The sequence below is a fragment of the Schistocerca nitens genome, chromosome 5, assembly GCF_023898315.1.
Source record: "Schistocerca nitens isolate TAMUIC-IGC-003100 chromosome 5, iqSchNite1.1, whole genome shotgun sequence".
NCBI classification, from domain to species: domain Eukaryota; kingdom Metazoa; phylum Arthropoda; class Insecta; order Orthoptera; family Acrididae; genus Schistocerca; species Schistocerca nitens.
Window position 1 is genome coordinate 109662960 of NC_064618.1, and position 22286 is coordinate 109685245.

General features: G+C 45.1%; 1 protein-coding gene across 1 annotated transcript in view; it reads right to left on the reverse strand.

Moving 5' to 3' along the window:
* The window catches only part of LOC126259844 (RNA-binding protein Raly-like), a 1182113-nt gene that overhangs the window by 880494 nt on the left and 279333 nt on the right, over positions 1-22286 (reverse strand). Inside the window, exon 2 of the mRNA XM_049956900.1 lies at positions 12639-12804. Within this exon, the coding sequence (XP_049812857.1) occupies positions 12639-12783 (145 nt within the window). The 5' untranslated portion in view covers positions 12784-12804. The remainder of the gene's footprint in view (positions 1-12638; positions 12805-22286) is intronic.

Here is a 22286-nt window from a genome sequence, read left to right on the forward strand (position 1 = left end):
ACATCCACCATACAATACAGACCTGGCTCTAAAGCCTCGTTTACGCTGGGGCGGCGTCTTGCAACATTGTGGCATGCTACGGAAATGTGGCGTGCGTCGCCTTGTAGCATGCTATAACAGGCAACATCTTGCGGCGTATGTTGCATGCGGCAGGTTAATTTATACCAAAGCAACAGAATTTGTGCCACACGTGTGTCGGTCTTGCAATATAAAGGATGATAAAGTATCGCAGCGGCGGCCTACTTGGTACTTGCACATGCAGCTAACAACGGAAATGAAAGCCAAAGGAAAAGAAAAGGATGGTGGAAGAGAAGAGTATTTACATCTACATCTACATTTATACTCCGCAAGCCACCCAACGGTGTGTGGCGGAGGGCACTTTACGTGCCACTGTCATTACCTCCCTTTCCTGTTCCAGTCGCGTATGGTTCGCGGGAAGAACGACTGTCTGAAAGCCTCCGTGCGCGCTCTAATCTCTCTAATTTTACATTCGTGATCTCCTCGGGAGGTATAAGTAGGGGGAAGCAATATATTCGATACCTCATCCTGAAACGCACCCTCTCGAAACCTGGCGAGCAAGCTACACCGCGATGCAGAGCGCCTCTCTTGCAGAGTCTGCCACTTGAGTTTATTAAACATCTCCGCAACGCTATCACGGTTACCAAATAACCCTGTGACGAAACGCGCCGCTCTTCTTTGGATCTTCTCTATCTCCTCCGTCAACCCGATCTGGTACGGATCCCACACTGATGAGCAATACTCAAGTATAGGTCGAACGAGTGTTTTGTAAGCCACCTCCTTTGTTGATGGACTACATTTTCTAAGCACTCTCCCAATGCATCTGAACCTGGTACCCGCCTTACCAACAATTAATTTTATATGATCATTCCACTTCAACTCGTTCCGCGCGCATACTCCCAGATATTTTACAGAAGTAACTGCTACCAGTGTTTGCTCCGCTATCATATAATCATACATTAAAGGATCCTTCTTTCTATGTATTCGCAATACATTACATTTGTCTATGTTAAGGGACAGTTGCCACTCCCTGCACCAAGTGCCTATCAGCTGCAGATCTTCCTGCATTTCGCTACAATTTTCTAATGCTGCAACTTCTCTGTATACTACAGCATCATCCGCGAAAAGCCGCATGGAACTTCCGACACTATCTACTAGGTCATTTATATTGTGAAAAGCAGTGGTCCCATAACACTCCCCTGTGGCACGCCAGAGGTTACTTTAACGTCTGTAGACGTCTCTCCATTGATAACAACATGCTGTGTTCTGTTTGCTAAAAACTCTTCAATCCACCCACACAGTTGGTCTGATATTCCGTAGGCTCTTACTTTGTTTTTTAAAGAAGGTCCACGAAATAGTATCCTAGGAACTAGAAGCAGACGATGGTGCGTTATTTAGTAATTTGTGCTTTCGTCCCAGGCGCGTTAGTCCGCGCCCTACCGTTGCCAAAAGGTGGCCTAACGGTAACTGTTCGCACAGGCACCGGGCCGGTCACCACCCTGTGTCAGGGCCCGGGGTGGAACTTTCAGCCCCCAGCTCACCCAACTCTGTGGTACGACTGCTCCGGGTTGACTGCGACACTACTTCCGTCGCAAGCTCTCAAGTAAACGGATGACGCACCTTAGACGAAAGCAACAGTGACAACATGAGAATGATGATGTAGTTCTAAATGTTTTGAAATGCTTAACTACTACATAACACTTTTTCAAAATTAATAAGCAAACATATTAATAGTAAGACCGTATTAAAAACTTTCAGTGTTCGGCAGTGCGTGGGAAATAAACATCCCAGGTTGGGATGCATAAACTACAGCCAGAGGAGGGGATGGTCTAATGCAGAGGGGAGGAAATCCCTCCCATCCCCCCCTGCAAATCGCACACTGCCCTTTCCACATTCGGAATGACTCCCCCCGGAATGAACACACTGGCTTCCTTCCCCTCCTTGGCAGCCATGTTCCTAAGGGGTCCCATTACGCGCCTAACGTTGGAGCTCCCAACTACCAGCAAACCCATTCTCTGTGAATGCCCAGACCTTGCGCGCCGAGAAGCTTCCTCTGGAACGGGGAGGACGACTGCATCCGGCTCAGAGACAACGTCAGCCACAGATAACGCCCGAAACCTGTTCGTCAAACGAACCGGGGATGCCTTACGATCGGCCTGCCAGGCTTTGGAATGATCTCCCACTCGACCACGGGCGGGGGGTCAACCTCAGTGCAGGCAGTACCCGGGAGGGTCACAGCAGTGGGCCGAACGCAGGACACGTGGGACGCGCTCGACGTCCCTCGCATCTCCTCGTTCGATCCCCCACAGTGACGCCCCCTGCCAGCAGCCTCAAGCTTTGTGACGGAAGCCAACGCAGCCCGAAGCTGTGAGCGAAGGGTCGCCAGCTCAGCTCGCATCTGTACACAACAATAACATTTCATATCCTTTACTGCACTCCTCCTGTCTGAAGCTCGTAAAAGTGTGTAACAAGCGAACGGTGTACTCGCCTGAGTAGTAGCAGGAACTACCGATCCGCTCTCTCTGACGGTCTGACTGTTGGAGCAGCCGGCAATAAGCTGGCTGTAAACCATCAGTCTTGTTTGTCAGTATTGCTGTCACTCGTTCACTGGTTTCACTAATAACGTGCAGGATTCCAAATCTGAATTTGTCAAACTTCACTGAGAGAACATTTCTCTTCGTGGTGTAGGTACATTAACGTTTTTTGATGGAAAAATAAATTTTATTAAATTGTAGGAATTATTTCGTCCTCGTTCGACTAAAATGACACATTTATATGAAAATCTGTTCCTTTACACATCACGTGGGGCAGCTGTGAATTTCTTGATCTTCTGTACACACACTTCTCAGTTTTGCGTTATTAACACTAAACCTGCTTCATAGGGATATGAACTGCTTATTAGCTTATTACAAATTTCATAATATTCTGCAGAAATAACCATTTGCCTCACACGTTGTTGACTTTTCGGCTGAATGCGGCAATGGGCAAATAAAATAACTGATGACACATGAAAAATTCTTGTAAAAAGAGGTCCTTTTCAAGTAACTGATGTTAACGTTCCTGCTGATAAGAGACAAAGAAGATTTACTCCTGCAAATTACAAAAGAAAATGGTCTAACGGGGAAGAAATCTGCACACAGTAGCTCATTTATCCTGTTTCAAAAATTCTATTTTTTTTGTTTTTGTTGCAAACTTTTTAGTGCTGAAACTGTCCCACTTGTAAGTAGGCCTTCGTCAGGGTTTTCAGGCGCAAAAAATCACCAAACAAAATAAAATCATGGCATTTATTGCGAGAATTACGCTTGCGTTTGCATCTAGGCAAAATGATCGATGAAGAAAATCAGAGACTCATTCGGGCTGAGAGTGAACACTGGTATGATGTACTGAAAACACAATTCCTGGCGAAACAGAAATTGGCGTTGAGAAGGACAACATATATTTTCTTTAAAGAAAATAATAGCAATTTCTTAATACTAAGTGAGCACATCCCTACATTTGATATTGTGATGCGAGAGCATCAGCGAAGAGCTAGTTCTTATGAAACCTATGTTCACTATCTCAGTAAAGTAATACAAAAAGAATTCATCACTCTAATATCATACGTGTTCAGGATTATATTTGAAATGAATCTAAAAACGCAACATACTACTAAGTTATTTCAGACTGTACTATACACTTCAATGACATCGAACAAATGGCAGTTCGTTCAGGCGGTGCATGATTAAGAAATAATTGTAGAAAGAACATTTTCTGAGTTTGATTCCAATTACAGACGCTACAGATGGATTTCTAACCGATTTGAAAAATATTAGAAGCCAAGGATACGAAAGCGGTTCCAATATAAAAGGGAAAAATTTAAAAGTTCAGTAAGGAATTAAAGACCTTAATCCCCGAGCATTTTTCGTTCGTTGTGGGTCTCATTCGTTAAACTTTGCCGTGAATGATGCAGCGGAGTCGTGTCCTACTACTGTCAACATTTTCAATACTGTTACAGTACTTTTCAGTTTCTTTTTTGCATCTACCTATCTATGGGGAGTTTTGAAGAAGCTTGCGTCTCATGTGGCTGTAAAACCTCTCAGTGGTACCCTTTGGGAAAGCCGAACTGGTGCCTTGGAGCCTCAAAGATGCTACACTGCACAAGAGTGCGATGTGTTATGAGGCTAGCGAAGATTCTAAACTAGGTACTTTTTGAACAAGCAGCACCACTGGTATTACAAGAAAGATGCAGGAATTCAGACTTTTTTGTTGTGCAGTGCTCTGGTATGAAATTGTGTTTGAAATTGATCATGTCAGCAAAGTTTTCCAAAGAATTATTGCTGTCGATCTAGTTGAAAATGTTGGCAGTTTTTGAAGAAGGTGAGATCAGGAAAGGGCTTTAATAGTATGGTAACGGATGCGAAAATGCTTGCTACAAAACTTGAATCTACCATTTGATAGAAAAAAAAATTCGTGCCAGGATAGTGAAGAAGCAATTTCCGTATCAGTCTCTAAGAGACCTAAATCTCTGGTTCACCAGTGGAGATTCATCAGTCTTTCGTTTAATTTCTGTATAACTTGAAAGTGTTCAGAAAATAATATCTTTAGCTCCACGACACAAAGAATCGTGTTCGCATCTACGTTTGACTGAAGGAAACCTGAAAGCCGAAAGTTGAGTTATCTGGTGCAAACCTTTGTATAAACCAAGGAAAGCTGCATCTAATGCTGAAGTAGATTTTCAGAAAACGTTTTATTTTACGCATAAAGAATATAAAACCATAGGTTTTGCATTGGCACGTTGTTTTTCGCTATGCAGTTGTTCTGAAGCGATTGCAACCAATTAAGTGTCACTTAGCTGACTTGTATGTCCCTAACAAATCATTCAACAGGGGAAAGTGAGCTACATTCCGAGCTGCGTTTCGTTTCTAGGGAATTTTCCATATAACTGAAAGGTGAACGTCAGTTAAAAAGACGGAGTGAAAAAGAATGATCCATACGGTATCGGATCCAACAACTTCTTGTCTTCATATAAGCACTTAACCGTTAGATCACATTTTTCTTTTTACATTAAAAATTATCTCTGTTAATTTCATATAAAAAGCCCCACAGTGATTTAGGAATCTGGTTGACGGAAAGAAACTCTGAAGACAGTGAGATGCGAACTCCTGTACCATTGTAACACAGCGTCTCTACTAATTACGCTACACTGAATTTATTTATTTACCTACATAAATGCTATTACGTTTCCACTACCCGTAGCCTTTATTGCAACATAACATGCTATTAAAAGCATCCGGCATCCGCATCCGATCTCAGCCAATGCCCTGCCGGTAGAAAGTACGTATGACAATGTTGGTAAAGGTGTCTTGAAAGCGGGGAAGTTGCCGGCAGCAACAGCATGCACAACGCATATACGGGTGAAACGTCAGTGTACAAAATGACCAAGCAGCCACATTATATTATTATTGTTCGTTCTCCGTGAAAAAAAGTTGCAAGCCACGGAACAATATCAGTGGTGTAGGCGGTGTCACCAGATCTGGTAAGGAGAGCCAACTGTTTCTACCGGAGCCGGTACAGGTTCGCCAAATGTCCACAGCAGGTAAACCCATGATTGATGGTATCTACAGGAGCCAAGGTTACTGTGCCACTGAACCCAATCCGGTGCAAATGGTCGTTAGTGGGGATCAATTTATTTACGACTCTATGCGAAGAAGAGGCCACTGTCATGGAATGAACCAGGAGGCTAGTACAGTTCAACACTGTCTTCCAGGGGATCCGCGGCGGAAGTAGTTATATGGGACTGGGACAGACCGCCCCCTCCCAGCGAGCGAGCAAAGAACGACTCGTAAATACCGGTCTCGGAGGTACATCGGCACCCAAATAGCTCACTGCAAAGTAAGACTCCCTGACGTGGCATAGTTTAAAACTACGGGTAACAATCAGAATCGCACGCCAAATGTATAAAGTAGAAGCTGTGGTCTTGATGTCAGAGGTGCCCAAAACCTTCTAAAATACGTGATTTGGTGGTTCGTCGTATAGTGCTACCTAAATCTGTAACGTTTCCATAAAAATCGCCCAGACTAATGCTGCAACATTTTTTTGGGATTATCGCAGGGAGTGAGAAAAATTCGGCAAAGTAAAATGTCTTACACAATACATACTAAGTGCGAACTTTTTGGAGAAGCGTAACTTGGTGCCGTTCGTGTTCGAGTATGGCCTCCTGGATTTTGTCAATTACATTTTTCAAGTTACGTGTCACCATTTTACAGGGCAACGATCAGCCATGACACCCATTGAATCATGCCATTCTAGCCCACGGTACAGCAGTTTCAACGAAGCTCCGAATTTTAGTATTGCCCTCATTCAATCATGCACCAGAGACTCGACAATAATCTTCTAACAGCGCCTTTAGAAAGGGAAATCCATCACTACGGCGGAGAAGAGCCTCCACATCGTCGGCATACGCCCTAGCCATGGGAGTCGCACGAGAAACTGTTATTCCACGTTAAGTGAGAGACGGTGAAGCAGAGGGTCCACAGCGAGAACAAATGTGGACATGGAAAACAGACTGCCCGGGGCGCGTCCCGAGCCCGACTAATAGCGATCGTTGGCTTCAGCTGACCATTAACAAGAATTTTCGCCACAATGCCGTAAAACGGGCCTCAGGAGTAAAACCGAGTATCTGGAACACACCGACCAAATAATTATGAGAAACACGGTCAAATGCCTTGTTAAAATCTAGAAAAACAAGAACGCAGTGAACAAAAAGGTCTGCAGCACCAGAAATCACATCCTGGTGTTGCACTTAGAGTAAAAGTCGGGCGGCTAGGAAAGCAACCCCGATGCTCTCTTAAGTCGCATTCGCCAACAGTGAAGATAACCTGCCTAGTGGTTTCCCTCGCAACAGTTTTATAATCAAACTTTACCAAAGTGTGAGGACTAGAAGTATGCCCCATGACACGGCCAGTGTGTTTTATTATTGATATTATCCTATACTACTTAAAGACTGCGGGCGCAGGTCTCCCATGATATAATTCCGTTTAACACTGTCGTAAAACTCGCATTCAGGATGGGCCTAAAGTGGACATAAAACTCCTTAGACCAGGTGATTTACGGGCGCCCAGAAATTCAGGGTTCTGATCTTCCCACTTAGCACTATGAGCACCATTGTCAGCCCCCGCATGTGATATTTTGCACCATGTAAAAATTCTAGGGATTGATCTATGAGAGGATATGGAACAAAAAAGGTCTAATGAAGTTATGTACGTAAATACATGGTTTCCATGCAAGAGGCCATTTATTCAGAATCACACATTGTTACAGAGCCTGCGCTCTAATAGCGCTGTACCATGCAGCCACAGTTATAGTATGCATGGTTTCCTCCTAGAGGGTGGTGCTATTTCTCATACGTCATGCCCTAGCGCCGTCTCCTGCCATAGTAATTGGTAATGTGTCCGATTCACATCTCTTGCTGCCTTACCTTGTAGAGCGTTGTACACAACGGTTCCGTATTCCAGTCTAGAGCTTGCCGAGATGGTGTTTACTTACATAAAGGCAAATGGCAATTGTCGGTGGGCAGCAAGATTGTACCAGGAGATCTATCGCCACTGACAACAACCACAGCATTCAATGCCTGAACAGTGTTTCACCGTTTGTATGAGGCAAGGTCGTTTCAGGAAGAAGTAAATCATGAAGAACGTACCCGAAATTTTCGAATATCAGACTTGTAGGAAAATGTAATTAACACTGTGGAAGGCGACCGTCGTGTCAGTACCAGGCAGTCGACCCGCCGGTACAGGGTAAGCCAGACGAGCGTATGAAACATTCTCCATGACAACTGTTCCTACCCTTTTGACTGACAGCGTGCGCAGGGCTTACTAGCGACAGACTTCCCATATCGGCAACAGCTTTGTCGTTGGTTTCTTCACCAAGTAACCACGTTTCCGAGTTTTTTATCCATCCTATTCACAGATGAGGGCACCTTCAAGCGGAGTGGTATATTAAAATTGGATAACAGTCATCTGTGGGATGCTGAAGCCCCAAGGTTTGGCGACAGCGAATCATCAGCATCAGTGAAGCCGGACTGTTTGGCCGGGATAATTGGCGACCGTATTTTGAGACCAGTTTTCCTTTCATGTCGCCTAAAAGGCCATAACTATCAGCATTTCTTGCGGGTGACGTTGCTTCCCTGCTGCAAGAAGTGCCACTGATGATTCGAAAGGTTTATGTGGCTACTACATGATGGTGCTCCAGCCCACTTCACCGGTAACATCCTGACGCATCTCAAACGTGTCTTACCTGGTCGATGGATCGGACAATGGGTCCTGTTACATGGCCTACCCGTTCAGCGGATCTCAAACCGTGCGATTCCTGGTTATGGCGCCATCTCAAAAGTTTCGTTTATGAAGAGCCTATTCGAGATGTGGAGACACTGGAGCAGCCTATTCATGCTGCCTTTGCCACTGTTTGGATGCAGCCTGGCTGGCGTTAATGTGTGACACAAAACATGCGCTGACGCACATTTAAACCATTTGCAACACATACTGCAACTGTGGCTGCATAGTACAGCGCGTATTAGACCGCAGTCTCGGTAACAATTTGTGATTGAATAATTTCCGGACATAAGCTCATTAGACCTTTTTTGTTCCGTATTCCCTCATCGATCAACCTCTAAAGTTTGTACACGATGGAAAAAAAATTGGTGGCTGTCGTACAATACAGCATTGTGCAGTCACTTGGCGACCATCTGAAACTGTGAGAGTCGTAACGAAGGAGCGATGTCGTCGCGACTAGCGGGAAAGTAACTGATACAAGGGCGTCAATTCAATTTCAAGAAGCGAACGAGGTTTTGATTCCACCTGTAAACCCTCCATCTGATGCGCTTTAGCTGCAGCGGATTTGCTTTAATGCGGCGAAAGTCTTGGATCCGTAGAGGAAGTCAACTGCTTGTTCGCGTAGAGTACCCAGACGAGTGTAATAAAATTCGTCGAGCGGCACAGTATGATATTAAGCACTGACGAAAGTTCGGCTCCGCTGAACCTCTGTCCACCAATCCCACGGCGAAGAATAACGCACAGCGGAGCGGTGCCAACGCTACCATACGGCGCTAGCCACATCATCCAGCGCGCTATCCTCGAGGTGGCAGACATTCAGCATCCACTGTGTTCGGCCAGCCGGAGTGGCCAGGCGGTTCTAGGCGCTACAGTCTGGAACCGAGCGACCGCTACGGTCGCAGGTTCGAATCCTGCCTCGGGCATGGATGTGTGTGATGTATTTGGGTTAGTTAGGTTTAAGTAGTTCTAAGTTCTAGGGGACTGATGACCTCAGAAGTTAAGTCGCATAGTGCTCAGAGCCATTTGAACCATTTTGAACCACTGTGTTCGTAACAGTTTCGCACGTTGTCGTCCAAGGTTTCCAATGGCCGCCACAGCACAGTGGTCGGAAAAGGAAACGGGTACCACCTCAACTGCAAAAATCCTGTCGCATAAACAACGACTCAAAGAGGTGGCGATAAGAAACATGTATCTAACTAACCAAGGAGGAATATTTGTGGTCCATACGTCAAACAAACGCTTCGAATGAGCAATTCACTTAACTCTCGCCGGCCGGAGAGGCCGTGCAGTTCTAGGCGCTGCAGTCTGGAATCGACCGACCGCTACGGTCGCAGGTTCGAATCCTGCCTCGGGAATGGATGTGTGTGATGTCCTTACGACTATGGGAATATACTCACGAAAGAAAAGAGCGGCACCCGTCACATTTTCGGGAGCCACATTACAAACAGTTTGAAATGCCGGAAGAGGAACTGGTAAATGAAACTTTTAAAAGCACAATATCAGCACAGGAATCGTAAATAAACTAACGCAACGAAGCCAAACGCAGATCTGATTCAATTCTATTAACATTTATTATAATAAAGCTGTATGTTTCAGTCTTCAGTCAGAATAAAAACAGGCTTAAGCGGTAAAAAAAAAAAAAAAAACCAACGTATTACTCCCTTCGACATTCACAGCCCACGTTCTGCGGAACCGTTACGCTGTTGTTTTCTCTTTGCAAGCGCACGATCTACCTGGATTCGTCGTTTACGTCGGCCGTATGGTAGGCAAGTTATCCTCCGCCGCTGGCGAGGTAGGAGGATAGTTTCCTGCATCCAAGTAACTCATTGCCAGCCCTGAATTGGAAGCTGTCGGCACACTTGGAGCCCCGTAGCGAAGACAAGGGAGGGAAATCATGTGAAGCTCTTGCCCCCCCCCCCCCCCCCCCCCCCTTCGCCACCCGTGCGAACGGCTGGGACATGTGACAAGGCAGCAGCTATTCCGACCTTGGAGAAATTCAGAGGAAACATGTGCAAAAATCGTTCAGCAATGTCCTCACTCCATCGCTACTACCCGGAGAATTAGTATATGTAGGAGTTCGTAGGAGAGGGTGGGTAGAGACGGGGGGGGGGGGGGGGGGAAAGACTGAGGGAACGGCGTCAGCAGTGTCAGTGCACGGCGCCTATTATTTTGTATAACATAAACATGCGTGTGATGAGCCGTTACATCAAAACCCGTCTTAGGTCGTAAGGTGGAAAACCACCTGCAGCGAAATTGGCCCGTGGGCATCATCATCAGAACATTGTCCAGTCACTGATCGAGGACTTACATCAGTGTTCAAGAGCAGATCGCAAAACAAAAACCCTTCTCAAACACTCTCGTTACACAAAACGCACGTCCACACCCGCCCTCTGTATGTGTACGGTAATTAAGGACATGTAAATGAGACGGGATACCCTGTTTTAACTGTGTTTCTACGGAACGGACCCCGCTGTAGCACTGAAGTCTGTACTGGCTGACCACTGTTCTAGTCGAACGTTTTTAAGTCTTCCATCCTTGAGCAAATCTACCTCAGCAGGCAGATTGAACACACGAACATTCGTACACTGAACTTCGGCGTTCACAGGGAGGACTGTACTGAGTCACCTCTGACGCAAAGTAACCTGGAACCCAATTTGAGCAGTAATATTTCTACTTGTGGGGGATTCACAAATACAACAAAGAGAACTTACAGTTCTGTGTCAAAATATGCTGTCTGTATGTGATCCGAAGTCAAAACAAAAGCAAAAAATGGTTCAAATGGCTCTGAGCACTATGGGACTTAACATCTGCGTTCATCAGTCCCCTAGAACTTAGAACTACTTAAACCTAACTAACCTAAGGACATCACACACACCCATGCCCGAATCAGGATTCGAACCTGCGACCGTAGCGGTCACGCGGTTCCAGACTGAAGCGCCTAGAACCGCACGACCACACCGGGCGGCAAACAAAAGCATCTACCAGTCATGGATTTCCAGAGAACTGCGCTGCACATAACGTGTCGACTTACCAAAAGAAGAACTCACTTACCTTTATATGAAATAGACATTCACGCCGGGAAAAAAAAGCGATCAATGCCGCTGCTAAGAGCACATTTAAACTAAGACGAAGACGTATTCGGCATAGAACGTACGCACACAAAGTACAAAACGTCACCTAAATGCCAACCTTGCAATACCGGTAGCGCTGTGACTGAGCATAAGTAAACAATGTCCTGCCCGTCCGGCTTCGCAAGTGGAACTGCGCTAGACCAGATACAAAATATAATTTCTACTGTCTTCTGTGTATTCAAATGCCTCTGAGCAGTATAGGACTCAACATCTGAGGTCATAAGTCCCCTAGAACTTAGAACTACTTAAAACTAACTAACCTAAGGACATCACACACATCCATGCCCGAGGCAGGATTCGAACCTGCGACCGTAGCGGTCGCGTGGTTTCAGACTGAAGCGCCTAGAACCGCTCGGCAACACCGGCCGGCTTCTGTGTATTGCTTCAGTGACCTTGTCTACGTATGTGTATAGGTGCGTAATTTTTCTTTTAAGCTATATGCCATTTACGTGAGTGGGACGAGAAATATTTCTTAAAACTTTTCGCTCTTCCGTTGCAGTTTCATCAGTTTTGAATGGCCTCCTAGAGAGATAGCTTCTGATACGTATACTGCTTCATGCACTGTCTTGTATTGACGTAGTTTCGCATTACATGTAACTTGTTTCTGCAGTGATTCCACGTTATTCTGTACGCTTTTTGGAGTTTGGTAGCTCTTTCTAAATTTGTTTTACCGTCTACTACAGAGGGCACTACGATTTCTCGGAGATATTTAGAAGACAACATACGTAAAACTGTCCCATATTTAGTTTCTTCTGATACTTTTATGTAAATTTTTCATCAAATGAGTCTTCTCATATGATATTTGAAGGCCTTCTATCTCGTATAACTTCGTGTGGTACTCCGTTACCTCACTAGTCTTAGTGAGGACAGCGAGGTCGTCAGCAGAATCTAGGCATTTCACTTTGATACGCTGAGATTATTATTGTGAGGGGTCTCATTTGCCTCCTGCTGGTACATGTTGTTGATTTGGGAGCTTGGTGTTCCGAAGGTTAACACACTGGATAGGACGGGGTTCAAAACCTCATGTGTTACAGTGGATTTAAGGTTTACTCGGTTTACCTAATGCCAGTGCGAGGTCGTAACTTTGAGAAAGAACACGACCCATATGTTGCTCGTTCTGAACACTAACCTCGTGTGATCTGCGCCTGGTATATAAAGTTGCGCAGCGCTTTGGACTCACCCGCTATCCGGCCGTAGCGCTGGAACATCCTCTCGACGTCGGTCTTGGAGCACTGGAAGGTGTTGAGGTTTCCCACGAAGACCCGCGAGTTGACAGCCTGCGGGTCCTGGGAGTTGGTCTGGTTGCCCACCTTGCTCATCTTCATAGCCCGCTCAAAGAGGGTGGTCTGCCAACAAGAAATTGGGAAACCCGTGAAATGTGTGAATAGCTCAACACGTCTAACTCACATAATAGAGCAAGAAATTACAGAATCTTGTTCACCTGATGCAATAATATCTTCAATAAAAACAACCCTCACAATGTCATATTCTGACAAAACAGCAGAATGGAGACAATATGACGGGAAAAACATGGTTTGTTGAAACTTGAAGCCGTGCACACGATAACAGCGATGTGTTACTGACAACATAATTTTATTTTCAGGTTTATTCGAACACGGTCATCATTAATAGATGCTGCAGTTAAGCGCTGTAATGATAGTAGCCTTCTTGATTCATCTCCCAATTTGCTGAGAACCCACATATTTACGACTGATAAACAATATTTTTAATTTTGACGGTTAGAGGCAGTTCGTAATTTTGATTATGGACATCGATGGCTTCAGATTCTGTAAATTACTGTCCATCAAGTTTGTTTTGGGAGCCAGGTTTCCAACATCACATCCAGCATGAATAACGGATATAACGGAATGCAACTTGTCAAATGAACAAACATACAGACAATAGAGTCAAAATGGTTCAAATGGCTCTGAGCACTATGGGTCTCAACATTTGAGGTCATCAGTCCCATAGACTTTTTTTTTTTTTTTTTTTTTTTGGTCATCAGTCTACTGAGTGGTTTGATGCGCCCCGCCACGAATTCCTTTCCTGTGCTGACCTCTTCATCTCAGAATAGCACTTGCAACCTACGTCCTCAATTAGTGGCTTGACGTATTCCAATTCTGTCTTCCTCTACAGTTTTTGCCCTCTACAGCTCCCTCTAGTACCATGGAAGTCATTCCCCCATGTCTTAGCAGATGTCCTATCATCCTGTCCCTTCTCTTTATCAGTGTTTTCACCATATTCCTTTCCTCTCCGATTCTGCGTAGAACCTCCTCATTCCTTACCTTATCAGTCCACCTAATTTTCAACATTCGTCTATAGCACCACATCTCAAATGCTTCGATTCTCTTCTGTTCCGGTTTTCCCACAGTCCATGTTTCACTACCATACAATGCTGTACTCCAGACGTACATCCTCAGAAATTTCTTCCTCAAATTAAGGCCGGTATTTGATATTAGTAGACTTCTCTTGGCCAGAAATGCCTTTTTTGCCATAGCGAGTCTGCTTTTGATGTCATCCTTGCTCCTTCGTCATTGGTTATTTTACTGCCTAGGTAGCAGAATTCCTTAACTTCATTGACTTCGTGACCATCAATCCTGATGTTAAGTTTCTCGCTGTTCTCATTTCTACTACTTCTCATTACCTTCGCCTTTCTGCGATTTACTCTCAAACCATACTGTGTACTCATTAGACTGTTCATTCCGTTCAGCAGATCATTTAATTCTTCTTCACTTTCACTCAGGATAGCAATGTCATCAGCGAATCGTATCATTGATATCCTTTCACCTTGTATTTTCATTCCACTCCTGAACCTTTCTTTTATTTCCATCATTGCTTCCTCGATGTGCAGATTGAAGAGTAGGGGCGAAAGGCTACAGCCTTGTCTTACACCCTTCTTAATACGAGCACTTCGTTCTTGATCGTCCACTCTTATTATTCCCTCTTGGTTATTGTACATATTGTATATGACCCGTCTCTCCCTATAGCTTACCCCTACTTTTTTCAGAATATCGAACAGCTTGCACCATTTTATATTGTCGAACGCTTTTTCCAGGTCGACAAATCCTATGAAAGTGTCTTGATTTTTCTTTAGCCTTGCTTCCATTATTATCCGTAACATCAGAATTGCCTCTCTCGTCCCTTTACTTTTCCTAAAGCCAAACTGATCGTCACCTAGCGCATTCTCAATTTTCTTTTCCATTCTTCTGTATATTATTCTTGTAAGCAGCTTCGATGCATTAGCTGTTAAGCTGATTGTGCGATAATTCTCGCACTTGTCAGCTCTTGCCGTCTTCGGAATTGTGTGGATGATGATTTTCCGAAAGTCCATAGAATACAAAATTCACCAGTTCAACTTGTTCAAGTAAGTAGCGTACCGTTAGTTGCGACTGCGTGACTCAGGTATCGTACAATGTCGGTTCCGCTATCCTAAAGTAATCGTCAACAGTACTAAAATATGATTTTTGAGCGACTATCATATCAGTAACTCATGAATCGGAATCCCATGTGTAAACTAGCTTCAAGTCTGTTTCGTTTCTTTTTTTTTTTTTTTTTTTTTTTTTTTTTTTACAAATGAATCTTTGCGTTAAATACTTGACTTTAACCTTGTAAAATGTGTGAAATCAGGTTTAAAGTTCGTTGGAAGTAGGTAAGTGCCCTCAGTATCTGGCGCTGGATGTGCACGATCGGGGTCATGCGGATTCTGTTTTAACAGAGGCCCTTTTCTCGCCCACCTTAGTCTTCATGATGTGAGGTCTCCTGCACTACGTATCGTACAGCAGTCTACCTTTGTAGGTACATTGGGTGATGCGTGTCGGTAGTGCCTGCAAAACGTGTTGCGAATACAGCAATGAGTAATGAAGTAATAAATTAAAATGCCAAGCGTGATTCTGAAGTTTTACTACGTGAACAGCGAAAACTGTCGTGAGACTTTTCCTTTCATTATTTTGTGGGGAGCGTTGGACACAAAAAGTTCCGAAAACGTTTGAAATTATGTCTAAAGTTCGTTAAGCCTTTAATAAGAAGATTTTGATAGCAATTTAAATTATTAACTTCGGTCAGTATTTATACGAATCTAGCGAGCCGCCCCAGCTCCATACGGATAGCACTAAATACCTATGGTCTGGAGACTTGTCTGGCGTAGCCTTAATTTTCTAGGAGAGAGCCCTGCGTTGAGTTATAATAAAAATTTAGAAAACAACGTTACTTAAATAACGTCACTTTCATGTAACTTAAACTATTTAAGCATCACATTCCAGGAAAGTGCATGAATGTTGTCTGTTCCATATTTAAATGGCGTTTAGAGTGGCATCCCAAGCCAGTGATAGGAATTGCGAGCTACAGCATCGGTCGGTCCACTCGAATGTTGCACCAGACGGGCGCGAGCTTCATGTTACGTGTGACACGTTCCTGTAATTCCCAGCGCGTCATCACTGTGTAGCGCACTCGGCGATGCAACATCGGTAGAATGGATTTTATGCCCCGAAAGGATGGTATGTGGCACGCACCAATACGCAACATCGGTACGAAGCATCGTCCGTCACACAACATTGATAATAGGCACCCTATGTCACACACTATCGGTATGGAGCGCCCTCTGCCACGGAACATGTTCTGAAATACTCCCTGCCCTGAAACACTGGTACAAAGCACCCTATGCCACCTTACATTGATACAAAGCACGCCGTCGCACAACACTGATGAAAGCATCCTGTCATGTGACTTTGGTACGAAGCGCCATTCGCATTGTGACTTTGGTACGAAATACCCTCTGCCACGTAACATTAGTACGAAACGCAGTCTGTCACACAACATCGGTACCTGGTAGCCGCTGCCACGCAACAGCAGCATGGATGCGGCTTACTGCAATCCCGAGGACTTCTGCTAGTGATCATTGGATGATAATGGTATCGTTTTCACAGTTATGCCACTTTGCCACAGATATTTATAAACCATGATGTCCACTCTCATTAATGTAACCATCTGTCAAAGGCTGAATAACCACCTTTTCCAGTGCGAACCGCTGCGAAACATGCAGAAAGAGAGTCAACCAGTTTCTCGGACTTGCCGACAGGGATGTGGAGCCAAGCTGACTGCAGTAACGAGATCAGCTACGCCATGGTGCGAACAGTGCGATCGAGGTGGCCCCACAGATTCTCCATTGGGTTTAAATATGGCACTCTGACAGCCAGAGGGCTACGGTAAACTCATCCTGTTGCTATAGCAACCACGCACGTACACTGCGAACTGTATGGCACTTTCCATTGTGCTGCTGGTAATGCCATCGTACCGAAGAAGAATAAACTGGATGCAGTGGTCAACATGGTCCTCATGGATAGATGTAAACTCTTCGTGATCGAATGTGCCTCCCAGATTGACCAGATTATCCAGGGAATGCCACGAGGCTGGTCCCGGCGGAGGTTCGAGTCCTCCCTCGGGCATGGGTGTATGTGTTTGTCCTTAGGATAATTTAGGTTAAGTAGTGTGTAAGCTTAGGGACTGATTACCTAAGCAGTTAAGTCCCATAAGATTTCACACAAATTTGAACATTTTTTTGAATGCCACTAAAACAGTCCCCAGACCACAATGATACCCCCTGCGGCCTGGACGCTTCCGACGATTGTTCTAATGTGTTTGCTTTCAGACGTTTCACTCCGTACGCCCCAACAGCCACGTTTTCGATGGGGCATAACACGTGATTTATGTGAAAAGGCGACTTGGCGCCAGTGAGTAGACGTCCAACTGTTGTACTGGCGTGCAAATTCCAGCTTTCAACAGTCAGCACTGAAGCATGAGCTAGACGCTTGTTGTGGAGGTTCGTACGCAGCGATATTTACTGAATGGCCGTTGAGAAGATACTGTTGGTAGCCGCTTGGTTCGTCTGGGCGGCCAGTTGTTCGAAAGTTACACAACTATTCGCTCGACACATCTTTCCATGCGTCCTTCGCCCCTGCCGTCTGCTGTCTGTCAGTCTCGGCACCGGTTTTGGACTGCGACATTCTGCCATACATTATATGTATTAACCAAGAAGCACGCAAACAGTGTACGAGCTTAGCCGATGCGGAAATTCTTCCACCCTTGGCCCCAAATGGTCCAAATGGCTCTGTGCACTAGGTCATCAGTTGCCTAGGACTTAGAACTAATTAAACCTAACTAACCTAAGGACACCACACACATCCATGCCCGAGGCAGGATTCGAACCTGCGACCGTAGTGGTCGCCCGGTTCCAGACTGTAGCGCCTAGAACCTCACGGCGACTCCGACCAGCCCTTGGCCCCAAGTCTAATGTCCAGTCCCTTCTGGACGTCAGAAAAATCGCTCCAATTCCGCATGCGACAATAACTGTTCTGTTTCCCGCGTCCCGCCCACCCGCTTTCCCTCCATTGCTAGTGCTGCTACCTGCCATCTGTGAGCGATTTTTGCACGTTGAAGTTAAACATAGGCGGTGGTCATATTAATGTGGCTGGACCGTGTACACACGCAAGCCTTCCTCGTAAATCAGTCTATCTGTGAAAAACTGTGAAAATGTTCCTGAGGTTAGGCTGAAACCGCGACATGCGTAGTTACTTTGTCGCAGGATCATCCACAACTCAGCATTATACCAGAGGCTGATGCTCTGCGCTCATTGGTAGCTCACAGCGTCTTGTTCTCGTCCATTGCAGCGCTTGATATCACAGCACCAAGTTGACACACGTGAAGATGGGCGTATAAGAGCCCGAAACCGGTTTTGTGTTAAATAGAAGAACCTTAGAACTGTAGCGGTATTTCCAACCTCTGGCAGTTTGTATGTGCATAGGCAGAAGAAGAAACTGTTATACATAGAAAACGATGGAAGAATACGAAGAAGAAGATGATGGATTTATAGAAAATAGTAGATACTGAAAATCTAGTTTTTGCTGTCCTGGAAGCCGTTAGATACGCAGCTTGCAACTGGCGCAGGGTATGCACATGACCGGATGACTGTTTCAGCCATTTAGTGCAATAGATGAAATTAAGTGATTTGAATACCGTTCGCGCTCTACGAAGTATCTCCATATTCTAGATTTTAAACTGCTTGCATTTCAAACCACTGATTGTTTTCTTCTGTTGTGGCTTCTTCGGGACATGGTGATGGGCTAAGTGAACCGAAACATTAAGAAGACAACTTGCCTTAATACACTGATGGAAAAATTTGCATTCATACACGTTAAATCCTCACAGGTTAATGGAAGTGCAAGATTAGCCATTGCCAATGTGAAACGCTGGTACATAATTAACCGGTGTAACCGGCAGAACATTGAATGCAAGCATGCAGACGTGTATGCTTCGTGTTGTACAGGTGCTGGATGTCACTCTGGAGGATGGAATTCCATGCCTGTTGCACTTGCCCGGTCTGTACAGGGATGATTAATGCTGGTTGTGGATGATGCCAGAGTTGTCGTCCGTTGATATCCCATATGTGCTCGATTGGAGATAGAAGTGGTGTTCGAGCAGGCCTCTACGATCCGTAGAGCATGTTGGGTTATAACACCGGCATGAAGGCCAGCGTTATCCTGTTGGGAAACACGTCCTCGAATGCTGTTCATGAATGGCAGCACAACAGGTAGGATAACCAGGCTCACGTACAATTTTGCAGTCAGAGCGCGCGGGATAACAACGAGAGTGATTTTACTGTCATACGAAATCGCGTACTAGATCATAACAGCAGGTGTGGTGTAGTGGGACGCGAAATTGAAGCGTCACCCATCCACCAGTGTCAGCCCAGTTTGCAGGTCAATATAAGTATAATTTAGTTTTTTTGTTTATGTATTTTTGTAATCAGAATGAGATTTTCACTCTGCAGCGGAGTGTGCGCTGATATGAAACTTCCTGGCAGATTAAAACTGTGTGCCGGACCGAGACTCGAACTCGGGACCTTTGCCTTTCGCTGGCAAGTGCTCTACCAAATGAGCTACCGAATCACGACTCACGCCCGGTACTCACAGCTTTACTTCTGCCAGTACCTCTCATTCTGGAAACATCCCCCAGGCTGTGGCTAAGCCATGTCTCCGCAATATCCATTCTTTCAGGAGTGCTAGTTCTGCAAGGTTCGCAGGAGAGCTTCTGTAAAGTTTGGAAGGTAGGAGACGAGGTACTGGCAGAAGTAAAGCTGTGAGTACCGGGCGTGAGTCGTGCTTCGGTAGCTCAGTTGGTAGAGCACTTGCCCGCGAAAGGCAAAGGTCCCGAGTTCGAGTCTCGGTCGGGCACACAGTTTTAATCTGCCAGGAAGTTTCATATTTTTGTAATATTTGTAATGGTTGTGAATTGTCTAAAGTTTTGTATTTATTTTTATGTTTCATGTACGGAGAGGGCGGCGCAACGAACGGAGACAGCATCTTCACTGCCGGGACCAGAGAGAAAATTGCTGGCCACTATACGTCGCGGGTCGACAGCCAAAGAGCAACAGAAGATCCTGAAACCGAGTTGCTGCGTCGTGCTTCTAAAAACTGAAAAAATAAGAATTTGTAATGTTACTACAACAATGACGTCATTGAAAGTTTAATAATGTTGTAAATGTTCAGTCCTATCTTGTCAAGGCTCAGGTCCACGTCTATATGTATGAGGATAATAAAGTAGTGTATACTACAAAAGTTTAAATACGTGTTCCGAGAATTCATTTATGAATAATTATATTAAGGAAGAGGGATGACAGATTTATTTGACCTGATTATTAATTTTTGACAATATTCATCGCGAGTTTGAGTCTTGAAAGTTTATTCAATGTGGTTCTAATATTTTTTAAATCAGATAACTTGCATTAATATAACTTCTGAGAAGAAAAAAAAAAGACATCTAAATTGAAAAAAGCTTGCGCAAACCAATAGGACTGAGTGACGTAATTCTGCCCATACGACTCAAATGATGATGTTTTACAGTTTCGTTCAAGAACCATTCAGAGAAAATTTAAAAAGAATTTAAATAATTTTGAAGTGTGTTGCAACTGACGTAGGTGACGAAGTCTGCACATGGTCATATGTCAAAAGAAAATCATTTACACAAAACTATACGTCGTTACACTACAGTGGTCCAATGTGTTTGGCACCCAGACAGATTGATTCCAGGCCCTCAGATGGTCTCCTAATCAAGAAACGGCGATCACTGATAACGAGGCAAAACCAGCTTTCATCAGAAAACACAACAGACCTCCAGCCTGCCCTCCAATGAGCTCTCACCACTGAAGACGCAAGTGACAGTGGTTAGGGATCACTAGAATGCACCCTGCAGGGCGTCTAACTCGGGGCTGTCCTTGAAGTAACAGTTCGTTGTGACACTGTGATGCCAAACTACTACTCAAATTGCGCCAGAGACATACGCCGAACACGATAGTCTTCCCTCTCGGTGGCGCCGTCCGAAGCCCGGTCTTCCTGCTGCCATTCCCATGACCATGGCTGCCTGCAACCATGTACCGTGGCTCCATTTCTGCCAAGCCTTTCTGCAGTATTCCATAAAGAACATCCAGTTCTCGTAGCCCTGTTACACGACCTCGTTCTAAGTGAGGTGGTGATAATGGCATCTTCGTCGCCTTAGAGACATTCTAGACTAACACCAACTCACCACGTCAAATCTCAAACGTAACTAACACTCACAAGCGGCAAAGCGACGATATGCATAGAAAACAGATTAGCGTCCTCATAGTGGCGCTACTGGAGCGAAATTTGATGAGAATTCTCAGTGCGCATAAGGAACAGGTACTGCACATTCTGTTATGAAACGACATTACGAGGGCAGTTCAATAAGTAATGCAACACTTTTTTTTCTGAAACAGGTGTTGTTTTATTCAGCATTGAAATACACCAGGTTATTCCCCAGTCTTTTAGCTACACAACACTATTTTTCAACGTAATCTCCATTCAATGCTACGGCCTTACGCCACCTTGAAATGAGGGCCTGTATGCCTGCACGGCACCATTCCACTGGTCGATGTCGGAGCCAACGTCGTACTGCATCAATAACTTCTTCATCATCCGCGTAGTGCCTCCCACGGATTGCGTCCTTCATTGCGCCAAACATATGGAAATCCGACGGTGCGAGATTGGGGCTGTAGGGTGCATGAGGAAGAACAGTCCACTGAAGTTTTGTGAGCTCCTTTCGGTTGCGAAGACTTGTGTGAGGTCTTGCGTTGTCATGAAGAAGGAGAAGTTCGTTCAGATTTTTGTGCCTACGAACACGCTGAAGTCGTTTCTTCAATTTCTGAAGAGTAGCACAATACACTTCAGAGTTGATCGTTTGACCATGGGGAAGGACATCGAACAGATAACCCCTTCAGCGTCCCAGAAGACTGTAACCATGACTTTACCGGCTGAGGGTATGGCTTTAAACGTTTTCTTGGTAGGGGAGTGGGTGTGGCGCCACTCCATTGATTGCCGTTTTGTTTCAGGTTCGAAGTGATGACCCCATGTTTCATCGCCTGTAACAATCTTTGACAAGAAATTGTCACCCTCAGCCACATGATGAGCAAGCAATTCCGCACAGATGGTTCTCCTTTGCTCTTTATGGTGTTCGGTTAGACAACGAGGGACCCAGCGGGAACAAACCTTTGAATATCCCAACTGGTGAGCAATTGTGACAGCACTACCAACAGAGATGTTAAGTTGAGCACTGAGTTGTTTGATGGTGATCCGTCGATCATCTCGAACGAGTGTGTTCGCACGCTCTGCCATTGCAGGAGTCACAGCTGTGCACGGCCGGCCCGCACGCGGGAGATCAGACAGTCTTGCTTGACCTTGCGGCGATGATGACACACGCTTTGCCCAACGACTCACCGTGCTTTTGTCCACTGCCAGATCACCGTAGACATTCTGCAAGCGCT